General features: G+C 44.2%; 1 protein-coding gene across 1 annotated transcript in view; it reads right to left on the bottom strand.

Annotated features, from left to right (window-relative positions):
- The window catches only part of LOC140377306 (piezo-type mechanosensitive ion channel component 2-like), a 196,398-nt gene that overhangs the window by 151,697 nt on the left and 30,974 nt on the right, over positions 1–13,727 (bottom strand). The window contains exons 11-13 of the mRNA XM_072462675.1: positions 13,171–13,715; positions 12,832–12,976; positions 12,567–12,787 (exon numbers count right to left, since the gene is read on the bottom strand). Coding sequence (XP_072318776.1) covers positions 12,567–12,787; positions 12,832–12,976; positions 13,171–13,715 — 911 coding nt within the window. The remainder of the gene's footprint in view (positions 1–12,566; positions 12,788–12,831; positions 12,977–13,170; positions 13,716–13,727) is intronic.

Here is a 13,727-nt window from a genome sequence, read left to right as displayed (position 1 = left end):
GGAGTGGCTCAAATAGTCCATGTCCAGGTTGAGAAGGGTCGGCGGTGATCCGATCTGCACGTCACATCAGTTTGTGTACAGGTAGAAGAGCAGGGCAGAAAGTACACAGCCCTGTGGAGCTCTTGAGCTGATAGGCCACGTGTCTGAGACATTCTTCCCCAGCCGCACACACCGCCTCCGATCTGTCAAGAAGTCAGTGATCCACCTGCAGGTGGAGTCAGGCACGTTGAGCTGGGAGAGCTTGTCCTGGAGCAGAGCAGGGAGAATGGTGTTGAATGCCGAGTTGAAGTCCACAAACAGGATCCTGGCATAAGTTCCCGGGGAGTCCAGATGCTGCAAGATGAAGTGGAGTGCCAGGTTGATTGCGTCGTCCACAGATCTGTTGGCTCTATAGGTGAACTGCAGGGGGTCCATTAGGGGGGAGGTGAAGGACTTGAGGTGGGGGAGAACCAGGCGCTCAAATGACTTCATGACTACAGACGTCAGCACCACAGGCCTGTAGTCATTAAGTCCAGTGATCCGGGGCTTCTTAGGGACAGGGACAATGATGGATGACTTGAAGCAGGCTGGGACATGGCAGGACTCCAGGGAGGTGTTAAAAATGTCAGTAAAGACAGGGGCCAGCTCGCCTACGCATTGTCTTAAGGTGGCCGGAGTGACACTGCCTGGTCCAGCAACTTTTCGAAGGTTGGATTTCAGAAATAGTCTGCATACATCCTGTTCCTGAACTGTGAGAGGGGTAGGGGAGTTGGGGGGGACCGGGGTTGGGTTGGCAGAGGTGGCCACCATGGGGAAGGGGGTGTAAAATCTACAGAAGAAGGAGTTGAGTTGCTCGGCCAGTTTTCTGTCATCTGCAGAAGGGGGGGCTCTGGGCTTGTAATTGGTGAGAAGCCGGAGCCCACTCCACACAGAGGCAGGCAAGGCAAGGCAAGGCAAGTTTATTTGTAGAGCACATTTCATACACAAGGCAATTCAAAGTGCTTCACACAGCAGGAAAAATGCATTCAAATCACGAAGAAATTACAGAAATACAATAAAATTAACTAAATTAAAAATGATCAATCCAACTGATTTTCTAAACTAATAAAATCACAAACAAAAGAGAAGAGTGCAAAGATGAAAAATAACTACAATAAAATTAACTAAATTAAACATTATCAATCCAACTGATTTTCTAAACTAATAAAATCACAAACAAAAGAGAAGAGTGCAAAGAAAAAATCCTTTCAGTCATATGCGCAGCTAAACAAAACTGTTTTTAGCTTAGATTTGAACATTGTCAGAGTAGAAGCCTGTCTCACATCTTCAGGAAGACTGTTCCAGATTTTAGCTGCATAAAACTGAAACGCAGATTCCCCATGTTTTGTCCTGACTCTGGGCACCAGCAGGAGGCCGGTCCCTGAGGTCCTCAGAGTCCGAGATGGTTCATATGGCACTAACATATCCAAGATGTACTTTGGTGCTAGGCCATGGAGAGACTTGTACACAAGCAGAGCTGCTTTAAAGTCTATTCTCTGAGCCACAGGGGGCAGTGCAGAGACCTGAGAACAGGACTAATGTGATGGTACTTCCTGGTTCTGGTCAGGACCCGAGCAGCAGCGTTCTGGATGAACTGCAGCTGTTTTACAGCTCGTTTGGAGAGACCAGTGAGCAGGCCGTTACAGTCTAATCTACTGGAGACAAACGCGTGGATAAGTCTCTCTAAATCTGGTTTTGACAGTATATTTTTGATTTTGGCAATGTTTTTTAGATGGTAAAAAGCTGCTGATGTTATTGATTTGACGTGGCTATTAAAGTTCAAGTCTGAGTCCATTATTACCCCCAGATTTCTAACTTGGTTTGTAGGTTTTAGAGCGAGACTCTGGAGGTGACCGCTAACACTTTCTCTTTGTTTCTGTGGGCCAAAAACGATTATTTCAGTCTTGTCTGAGTTCAGCTGGAGAAAGTTGTTTTGCATCCACACACTGATCTGTTGGATGCAGTGACAGAGTGAATCTACTGGTCCATAGTCACCTGCCGATAGTGAAACATAGATCTGAGTGTCGTCTGCATAATTGTGATAGGACACGTTTTCACTGCGTATCAACTGACCCAACGGCAGCATGTAGAGGTTGAACAGAAGGGGACCCAGGACTGACCCTTGGGGCACTCCACAGGTCAGGGTCATGTGGTCTGAGACACAGCTACCAATTTCAACAAAGTACTTCCTGTCTTCCAGATAGGACCTTAACCAGTTTAGGGCAGTGCCAGTGATGCCCACCCAGTCCTCTAGTCTCTGTAAGAGGATCCCATGATCGACAGTGTCAAAAGCAGCACTCAGATCTAACAGAATTAAGACTGAGGCTTTGCCCGTGTCAGTGTTCAGGCGGATGTCATTTGTCACCATGACAACAGCAGTCTCAGTGCTGTGATGAGGTCTAAAACCTGACTGAAAAATATCAAATGAGTTGTTTATTAAGAGGAAATCTGTGAGCTGTTGGTAAACAACCTTTTCAAGGACTTTGCCCCAAAATGGTAGATTAGAGATGGGCCGGTAATGACTCAGTACTGCGGCATCAAGACTGCTCTTCTTTAGGAGAGGCTTTATGACCGCAGTTTTCAAAGACATTGGGAATGTTCCAGATTGAAGCGACATGTTAACTATGTGAGTGAATGGTGCTAACAAACTGTTCAGCACAGACTTTAGAAATTTGGTGGGTAACACATCAAGGCAGCATGTAGATGAACTCAGACTGGTGATGATCTCATGGACAGTTTTGTCAGTTACTGGTGCAAAGTGTGTTAGCTCTAAGTGTCTTGGTGGTTTTAGGGTAATTTTTTGCATTGTGGGATTTATAGCATTTTTAATGCCCTGAACTTTGTCATTAAAGAATAATGCAAACTCATTACACTTGGATGTGGAAATGAGTTCTAACGGCAGCTGAGCTGGAGGGTTTGTTAATCTGTTTACTGTGGCAAACAGGACACGCGAGTTGTTACTGCAGCTTCCAATTATTTCAGAAAAATATCTTTCCCTAGTTCTACATAAGATTAGGTTGTACATGTTCAGCTTTTCTTTGTAAATCTCTTTTTGAACCTGGAGCTTTGACTTGCGCCATTTCCGTTCGGCCCTGCGGCACTCCCTTTTCTGTGCCCTGACCGAATCATCATTTCTCCACGGCGCCTTCTGCTTATTTTTAACCATTTTAGCCTTTATAGGGGCGATGGTGCCCAGAACATTCAAAACACTAGATGTAACAGAGTTCAACAAATCATTTACATTAGAACATGAGACATTTTCAAAGTTTATCATTTCCATAAACAGTGCACCTGTGCCATCACTTATGTGTCTCCTCTGAACAACTGCAGGACCAACCGGAGGTTTGGGAGAAACAGACAGGTCAAAGAAGACACAGAAATGATCAGACAGAGCAAAATCGATCACATTAACATTTGAAATATTTACCCCCTTTGTAATTATGAGATCTAGAGTGTGTCCTTTGCTGTGGGTGGGGCCTCTCACATGCTGAGTAAGACTGAAGGTTTCAAGGACAGCATCAAGCTCTTTAGCGTTTCTGTCACAAATATTATCAACATGCACATTTAAAACACCTGTAATGACCAAACCATCAAAGTCTGTGCATATGACTGAAAGCATCTCAGTAAAATCATCAATAAAACTTTGGCAGTGCTGGGGAGGCTTGTATAAAACAATGAAGAGAATGGATGGAGACCGTTTTAGCTCCATTTTAAAGGATACATACTCAAATGATGAAAACACCCCAAAAGACAACCTGCGGGTAATTATTTCATCTCTAAAGACAGCACAGACTCCACCCCCTTTTTTGTTTTCCCGTGTTTCAGATTCAAACTTAAAGTTGGGTGGAGCAGATTCTATCAGAACTACATTTCCTTTGTTTTTGTCAAGCCATGTTTCAGTTAAAAACATAAAATCAAGATTATAAGAAGAAATAAAATTATTAATTAAGAGAGATTTGTTACATAAGGATCTGACATTTAGCACAGCAAGTTTCAGACTAGTTTCAGTGAGACTGGGCTTTATCTTTTCACAGGGAATATGAATCACATTTCTCAGATTGGGCCTGACTCGCATTTTGTTTTTCCATCTGTGTGATGATGTGACTACAGAAATAGCACTAGGGGGGGCTCTTTTTACATAGGGCCCCGGGTTGGTTTGATTTTTAATATGACAATAAGTCCCGGCAACGCTGAGACCCAGTGCATCCTAGCTATGGGAGATACCAGGTGAAAGGCGAGGTTGGATGGGTGGTGGGGCTTTTGTAGCCAAGGAGAGTTTGGGACCAGGTGAGAGGCGAGGGGGGATGGGTGGTGGGGCTTTTGTTGGTGTAGTCGGCTTGTGCAGGGAAGACATAGCCCTTGCTATATTGGGCGTGAGTGGAGCCATCTTAATGCCTGATTTGATCAGACTTTCAAAATGGCTGGGAAGGCCCATGGGTGAGAGTGGAGATGAGAAGGAGAATTATGAATCTTTAGTGGGAGTAGATGTTGCAGGGGGAACCCAGGGCTGGTGTGAAGGCAGGGGCGATGACAGGGATGTTGTTGGGCTTCTCACAGATGGGTCCAAGGCCTTTGAAGATTGTTCCTTTGCTGGAGGCGGTGGAGGTGAATGCGGAGCTGCTGGAGCTGAATCCTTTGCTGGTGGTGGTGGAGCAGCTGCTGATGAATCCTTTGGTGGAGGCTGAGGTTGTGGTGCTTTTGATGTTGAAACATTGGCTCGGTCTCTGGCTGATGGAGCAGGAATTCTTCTCTCATTCCTCTCTTCTCTAACTATCTGCTCAGGACCCTGTCCAGGCCCAGTCCAATGCCTCAGAGCGTGGAGCAGGTTCTCTGTCAGCACCCTCACTCCACCTCTGCATAGGTGGGGGCCATTTCTCTTAAACAGGTCCTCTCGTTTCCAGAATAGATAGAAGTTCTCAATGTAGTGTAGTCCTCTTGGGGAACACTCTTTGGACAGCCATGTGTTCAGCTGAAGAAGCCGGCTAAACTTGTTTATCCTCCTGTCGATGTTTGGAAGAGGTCCACTTATGAATGTTTTGATTTCCATTTTATCAAGCACGTCGAATAACTTCAAGAAGTCTTTTTTCAAAACTTCAGTCTGTGTAGGGTTGTTGTCAGAGAACAGCTGCTTCAGACGCGTGTTGTACTGAGATCTAGCTCTCGACACCTTCCTGCTAAATCCATACTTTGCATCTTTGTAGCGCTCTCTATCCCCGACCCTGTGCGCTGCCTCCTTCTGCTGCCTCAACTGCCTCAGTTTGGGTGTGAACCAGGGTTTGTCATTGTTGAAAGTGACTTTAGTGTATGATGGTATAATGCTGTCCTCACAGAATCTAATGTATATACTTATTTTCTTCACTGTATACATACAACAAAAGGATCATAACAATAGTGCAAACTGGCAGTGCAAATTAGTAGCTAGGAGGTCTTCACATGATATGTTAGCGTGACAGGTGTTATTCAGGTGCTATGAATTGTTCATGAGTCCAACGGCAGAGGGAAAGAAACTGTTTGGAGGTTCTGGTCTGGATGGACCGTAGCCTCCTGCCTGAAGGGAGTGGCCTCCTACCTGAGGGGAGTAGCCTCCTGCCTGAGGGGAGTGGCTCAAATAGTCCGTGTCCAGGATGAGAAGGGACGGCTGTGATCCGACCTGCATGTCCCAGAGCCCTGGAGACATACAGGCCCTGCAGAGATGGAACCAGGCAGAGAGTGTTACTAGGGACCCCGCTTCAAACCGTGCAAGTACGAGCGGCTGACTGCTACATGGAGAAGAAGACCTCAGGAAGGAAAGAAGCATCCGGCCCAAGAGTTGGCCCCAACCCAGCAGCATTCTACCTGGAAGATCTGTAGTTTACACCTGACCCTAATGTTCAATTTTTAGGAGAAAAACTGCTACTTTCAATTTAGAGTGACATTCCCTGTGTCATTCCCAAAACTGTCTAAAGAGCAAGCTGTATCTTGGAACTAAGATGGTGCAAAGCCTAAACGATACAAAGATAATCAAAAGTCACCTAAAATATAGCTTACAAACAGATTTGTTAATGACTGTAGAGGCTAATCCTAGTTCTTTGTTCCTTCGTTTTTAACCTCTTCGGAAAATAATGACTGCATGAGCCTGTTTGACGCGTCGGATCACTGTTGTAGTCGGTGTAAAACGACCGTGTTGCTCCAGCCATCTCTCTTTATTAACAGAGTTTTACAACAAAACTTCTTCACCTGTGTTACATGACAGGTAACAGTAGTGTTACATGACAGGTAACAGTAGTGTTACATGACAGGAAATAATTTAGAAACATTTTTGGAGCTGTGAACTTAGTTCAAAATTTTGAATTATGAACTATGAACTGAACTAGTTTATTTTAAAATGTGTGAACTATGAACTGAACTAGTTCATGTAAGAAAGTGAACTTTCCCAACACTGTCCGCGATCTTGTCCTTTCAGTCATTACCCAAAGCTCATGACCATAGGTAAGGTCAGGAACGTAGATTGATCGGTAAATCGAGAGCTTTGCCTTTCAACATTCCATCCTTCCCTCACTCGTGAACAGAATGGAATACATGACGTGGCCATATTGCTGGTGAGAGAATCTGTGTGAAACGTCAAGGTCATAGAGACCATTCTGATAGGGGATGATGCAATCAAATATGTGCAAACACATTATTTTCCCAGCATCACTCCTTCCTAATGTTTTGGCTAAACATCGAGGAGTTAGACAGCTGATTGTGCACGTGGGTGCAGTGGACATAAGGCGGGAACGGATTTTGAAAAGAGACTTCTTGAAGTTATTCAAAGTTCTTGATAAAGAACGAAGTTAAGAAGAAAGAAGTTTAGCCGGCTGCTTCAGCTGAACACATGGCTGTCCAAAGAGTGTGCACCTAGAGGATTGCACTACATTGAGCACTTCTATCTATTCTGGAAACGAGAGGATCTGTTTAAGAGAAATGGGCCATTGTTCTTATTGTAAAAACAGCCTCCCCTAATGCTATTTCTGTAGGTAGAACGCACAGATGGAAAAACAAAATGTGAGTCAGGCTGCTCAATCTCAGAAATTTGATTCAAAATGAAAAGATAACGCCCAGTCCCACTGAAACTAGTCTGAATCTTGGTGTCCTAAAATGTCAGATAGAGAAATGTAAAGTCTGTGCTGAACAGTTTGTTAGCATCACTCACTCACATAGTTAACATGTCGCTTCAATCTGGAACATTCCCAATGTCTATGAAAACTGCGGACATAAAGCCTCTCCTAAAGAAGAGCAGTCTTGATGCTGCAGTACTGAGTCATTACCGGGCCATCTCTAATCTGCCATTTGGGGGCAAAGTCAACACTGACATGGGCAAAGTCTCAGTCTGAATTATGTTAGATCTGAGAGCTGCTTTTGACACTGTCCTCACTGGCACTGCCCTATCCGGAAGACAGGACGTACTGGAATTGAAATTTGTCACTGTGTCTCAGACCACATGTCCCTGACCTGTGGGGTGCCCCAAGGGTCAGTCCTGGGTCCCCTTCTGTTCAACCTCTACATGCTGCTGTTAGGTCAGTTGATACGCAGGGAAAATGTGTCCTATCAAAATTATGCAGACGACAATCTATGTTTCACTGTCGGCAGGTGAATATGGACCAGTGGATTCACTCTGTCACTGCATCCAACAGATCAGTTTGTGGATGCAAAACAACTTTCTCCAGCTGAACTCAAACAAGACTGAAATAATCGTTTTTGGCCCACAGAAACAAAGAGAAAGTGTTAGCGTCACCTCCAGAGTCTTGCTCTAAAACCTACAAACCAAGTTAGAAATCTGGGGGTAATAATGGACTCAGACTTGAACTTTAACACATCAAATCAATAACATCAGCAGCTTTAAACCATCTAAAAAACATTGCCGAAATAAAATGTATAGTGTCTAAACCAGACTTGGAGAGACTTATCCATGCGTTTGTCTCCAGTAGATTAGACTACTGTAATGGCCTGTTCACTGGCCTCTCCAAACGAGCTGTAAAACAGCTGCAGTACATCCAGAACGCTGCTGCTCGGGTCATAAGTAGAACCAGGTCCTGAACATTGGTCCTGTTCTCAGGTTTCTGCACTGCCCCCTGTGGCTCAGAGAAAAGACTTTAAAGCAGCTCTGCTTGTGCACAAGTCTCTCCATGGCCTAGCACCAAAGTACATCTTGGACATGTTAGTGCCATATGAACCATCTCGAACCATCTCAGCATCCTGCTGGTGGCCGGAGTCAGGAATAAACACCTAAGCTAAAAAAAAAGTTAAACTGTGCACATGATTGAAATTATTTTCTTTGCACTTTTCTCTTTCATGCCTTAAACTATTTAGTCATGTCTTTGTGTTTTTATTGCATTATTTCTTTTCTGTGAAGCACTTTGAATTTACCTTGCCTTAGTTTATGGGAAAACTCAAAACAGTGCTGCTCAAAATATCCATACAAAACAAGCCAAAAGTTGTATCAGGTCTGAAGCAATCATTGTTCAGGCTCAAACCAATGTAATCACCTGGTATTGTAGATACAATAACCAAGCTACTGCCAGTTGACAACAAAGTCAACCTGGCAGAATGCCACTGCTTACACAGCCCCTGAAGGACGAGGAACACTCAATGTCTCATGAAAGTCACAGGGCTAAGCAAACCAGCAGACAAAAACAAAGTTAGATGGAAGAACAATCCAAAGCTGCTATTCCACTTCGACTCAATCATCCTGTGCACGAGAACAAGAGAAGGTTCTCTGTGTCACATGGGTCAATGGGAGGTCACAGGTGACTTTTTTGTCATTAGTCTCGAACTTTGCATGTACAAAAGATGCTTAAAGATGGGCTGCAAAGTTAATTGTAAGAGCTTTCAAGTCGTCTTCGGCTGTTAGTATCCAAGTCTTAATATATTCAGATACTATTGATGAAAAAAATAACTATTTTTGAAAAGAATTATTCTCTTTTGCTGCTTCCGTCTTTTTGCCTTCACCTAACCCGGAAATGTGTCGTCACTCCGAGACATTGTCTAGCCAACACGGAGGATATTTACGCTGAAGTGGACAGCGATAGCGACCAAAATACAAGTGAATCCTCGTCAAGTGAGAGGATTTCAACGGATGACGAACAGCATCCAGTTGAAAAACAGGTCCAGCAGCTGCTGCCTCATATGTTTGAGCCTGACGCCTCGTCGGAAGATGAAAATGGAGCGGATGAGAATGACGATGAGGAGATGAGAATGAGATGGAGACTGGGCATCGACAGACTTTCTGAATGGTGCATGTTAAAAAACAACATTTCCCATGAAATTATGTGAAATACAATGACGTGAGGTTACTCACTGTATTAATTTGAAACTGCAAATTGCTAGTCAAACTGACCTGAAAACGGTAGTCAAGAACGTGCCAGTGGCTCGATTCAATTTCATTTCAAATCAATTCTACTTCCTGGTATAATAATTATTACAACCAGTAATATGTGATCGACCACGGGAAAAAACGCCCGGACCAAACACAGATAAAGCCAAAATAAGATTTTTGCAGAATGTGCGAGTTGAAGTTATGAACGAGCCCCTGTGTGCTTCAGATAACACTATTGGTTGTCTTAAACGTATACATTAAGCTGTTAAAAATGGGAGTTTTTGGGTCTTTTTCCAGCGCTCCTGGGGGCGTCACCTTTTTCTAGCCAGCGCATGTTGATCTTTTTCCACCAATCAGCTGCGAACCACATGGCTACAGCTACTGTTCTCCTCGGAGACATTATTCACTTGTCCAGACTGTCTTCAGAGCTTACATTCCCTGGACTGCATTGCAACGGAACTGAGGTACTTTTACTCTAAAGTATTGCTTTAACGCTGTGTTTTAAGGTGGTTTCATGATGTCACTCCTCGGCACCGGAGCAGACGCGGAGCAATGCTAAGCTAACATGCTGCTTCAGTGCACTCTACATTATAAATACGGGCTTGAATTTCATGTGACCACTTTCTGAATAATTAACATCACGTAGTCTCTTGAAACTAGCTGTTTTGGGATGGTATAATGTCTGTATCTTCGTGTTTTTTACTGTTTTTACTGTTTTGTTTCCCTTTTCAGAATTGGCGCTCACAGCTGGATTTTATCAAAAACTATGCAGAAGTCCAGTGCATTACAGCTTCGACTTTGCACAGCAGGTACCATTTATTACACATCATTTACTTCACTTCACTTTATTAAATGTACAATAAAGTGCAAATGCAGAATAGCAATTATAGATTGCTATAGATATCATTAGTATTATTTTATCTTTATTTTCCCCTCCATTCCTTATTGAGAAATGAGAGGTTCTGTCTATAGGAGACTTTGTTTAAGAGTTCTTCTATTAAGAGTATTTTTTTTAAACTTCCTATAAGTTATCTGTCCTTTTCCTCTGTATCAACCTGCGTTGCAACAATGACATTTCTCCATGTGTGGACAATAAAGGAATATCTTATCTTATCAAATGTCACATGTCTTAATCTAATTCCTTCGCTCTCGCCCTCTGTCTTCTACAGATACACTTTCCCTCAAACCCTCTGCAGCCGGTCAGCACGGAGAGGCACGGAGAGGCGCGCAGAGGCGCGCTGACCCCGCGCGCGTCGCAATTCAGCTGTTCTGCCTCCGGTTGACAATCTCCATGTCCTAGTCCCACCTGGACTGAACATTGACAGGCAGACCTGCAGATCTGCATGAAAAAATCAGGCCTTTCTGTGCTGACGAGGCAAAAGACATCACATGCCCAGCGCCAAGAGTCACAGCACAGAAGAGGATGTGGCTGTGATCTCTGATGTAATTGGACTCTGATGGTGTACATATCATATCTATTATCTCATTAATTAATACATTTTTATGATGTACATATCACCACTTCCTATTGCACTACATAACTTTATATCTTTTATATTTCCTTATGTACATATCGTGCCGTTTAGTACTCAGTGTTCAATGTTTTGCTGTTTGTGTTGCACTGAATCACCTGTGAATTATGTTTATCGACAAATGGCAATAAACCCTATTCCGATTCTGATTCTTGGATTATAAAAGGCCCTGAATAGCATCAAAGTATTTTCATTTTAATATAGTAACTTCTAATTCTGATTCAAGTCCAGTTCACATCAATAACACTCCTCTTGAGTCTTCAGTGACAGCTGTAGGGGGAAGGTGGTGTCACTGTGACAGAGGGAGGGCTTATCTCAATGAGATGCAAATGAGCCCCGCCCCCCTATGACTCTGGGCTCACTCAGGTGAGAATCTTTAGAGGCCGTTTTCTCAGTGAAAGGTTTTGAGAGTTGTTTACATTCAAATGACCACATCATTGGAAAGCTTTGAATCTGTGAACAACTCAAAATGTCTCCCGGTAGACTTGTAACTGGTTTATCCACGGTCAGTCACATATGCATAAAGTGAGCACTCTCATTGTCAACAACAACAACACGCCATCATGCACACGGCGTCAGTCAGACAGCCGCACCCGGCTGCCTTGATGTGAAAATATCTTGCAACTTCCGAATATCCAAGTCGATATTTCACGAGGTTTAGGAAACTGTCTTCCGTGAAATGCCGGTAGCATAACATTGGACCAGACTTGCCATACATCGCCAATTTGGGATTCCAAAACATTATCTTGGTAACTTGCGGTTAGCAACAAGGCGTCATCACCATTCTGGACCCCAGACACTACATTTCCTCACAAAATGGTGTTGACACCCTGTCTCTAACCGCACGTCTCTTAGTACGGACGAATCGTGTCCAAAGACGTCCTCGACCCTTCCGTTTGGGCCACTCAAAGAGCCTGCTTCCCTCTTGAGAGCAGTGCATTGCTACACATCTCCGTGTCATTGCAGATAACAGCAAGATTCGTCGTAAAAAAAACGAAAAAAAAAAACATGTCAGATGAGAACAGTATACTTCCAGCTACTGCAATCTCCTGGTGTGACGTCACTGATTTTGCGAGTGCAGTCGAAGCATTTGGTTGCCAAGGCGGTTGCTATGGCGAGTTCTCGGGTTTGGCGGAATTAACTCAGAATTTTTTTTTGTCATTGGTTAAAACTAACTAGTCCAGACTTCGTTGTGAAAAAATGAAAGCTATATTCCACTTATTAACCGACGTTGAAGTCCATCTTTAAGGTACTACATCTGGCAGTCAGAAGGGATTAATAGAACCAGGAACTTCAGATGGTCTAGCAATAATCTGGTGCAGAACATTTTATGAGCTTTCTTTCTACATTGTCCGATTGTCCGTATCAGTTCTGCAGTTTTGAAAAGGAAGTCAATTGGTGTTCTTAATAGGGCAAAAAAGAATTGTACCTTGGTGGTTTATCATTATAACAGTGTATTTATTTAGCACTTTTCCACCTTCAAGGCACTCTTGTCTAAGGACACAATGACATTTCCTCTAGCGCCCCACTGTGGCACCTGGTGTTCCAGCAGTCTCCCTTTCAAGTACTAACCGGGCCCTGTCCTGCTTAGCACCTAGCATTTGTCAGCAGGTAAGGCCACATGGCGTTAGGAGCAAATGTAAGATAACTTTGACTAAAGTGGTTTTCCAGAGGAACTGTACCTGGTATAGGGCCACGCAGCACAGAAACATCACCATGTAGATGACTTTGTAGAGCACAATCTTCCCTTCGAAGCTGACGAAGAAAAACATGGTCCCACACACGTAGATCCAGTATTTGACAAACATGCGTTTAAGCACGGCACCCAGAACATTCATGTGCCCATGGCCCACCTCCGCCTGCAGGAGGAACACGTCCTCACACGAGCCCTCTGCAACACACACTTTTCAATGAGTATCATAATTCAGAATTCTAAATGCCATGTACCTGAGCTTGCGTCACCTGCAGAGGGCGCGGTATGGATAGTAATGCTGGATAGGCGAGTGGAGGCGGGGCTCTCCTGTAGCACTGAGTTTTGTTTCTCAGTGATGGACTGGCGCAGCAACATCCAGAAGGTCAGCAGGCAGATCAGCTGCAATCAGAGAGGAACCTTAAAACTTATTTTTTCTCTTTCATTTCACTCAAAATTAGAGTTAATTAAATTCAAATTTTCAATAACTATATTTGCTGTGATTACAACTTGATTTTTTGTGATTTTCCACCAAATCTGTACAGATCTATTAACGGGATCCACTGGAGCGGTTTTGACTTTTATGAGCAGCTTACTTTTGATGCCAGTTCCAGACAAGGTTCCTCCTTCTGAGGGAAGATCCCGGGGACTTTGTGGACCTCTTGCAGACTGAAAATGTACTGCAGAATGAGCAGCAAGTTGCCATAGGCAACCAACCAGGTGGCGGACCCCAGGGTGTGGCGGCGACGCTCCCTCATCATCCATAGAACACAGGACCACACCAGGAGCACACAGCTGAGCCATGATACGTAGGAGATGGACCAGGCCAGCATGGCAACCAGGGCAGCAATGTAGCTCTGCCTCAAAAGGAAACTCAGAGCCACAGAGGCCATACCCCTTGTGTCAAACAGTTCCTTCCCATGCTCCAGGTTGTTCTCCAGGCTCTGCTCCAGGTAGTGATCCAGGCTCTGCTCCAAGCTCTGCTCCAAGCTCTGCCCCAAGCTCTGCCCCAGGCTCTGCTCCAAGCTCTGCCCCAAGCTCTGCCCCAAGCTCTGCTCCAAGCTCTGCTCCAAGCTCTGCTCCAAGCTCTGCTCCAAGCTCTGCTCCAGGTCCTCCTCAAACATGCAAGTATCCAGAGTGTCTGCACACACAG

This window comes from Eucyclogobius newberryi, unplaced genomic scaffold (assembly GCF_026437365.1).
Source record: "Eucyclogobius newberryi isolate DKJ021-1_F unplaced genomic scaffold, fEucNew1.0.hap1 SCAF_4, whole genome shotgun sequence".
NCBI classification, from domain to species: domain Eukaryota; kingdom Metazoa; phylum Chordata; class Actinopteri; order Gobiiformes; family Gobiidae; genus Eucyclogobius; species Eucyclogobius newberryi.
Note: the sequence above shows the minus strand (reverse complement) of the source record. Positions and strands in the feature narration are given on the sequence as shown.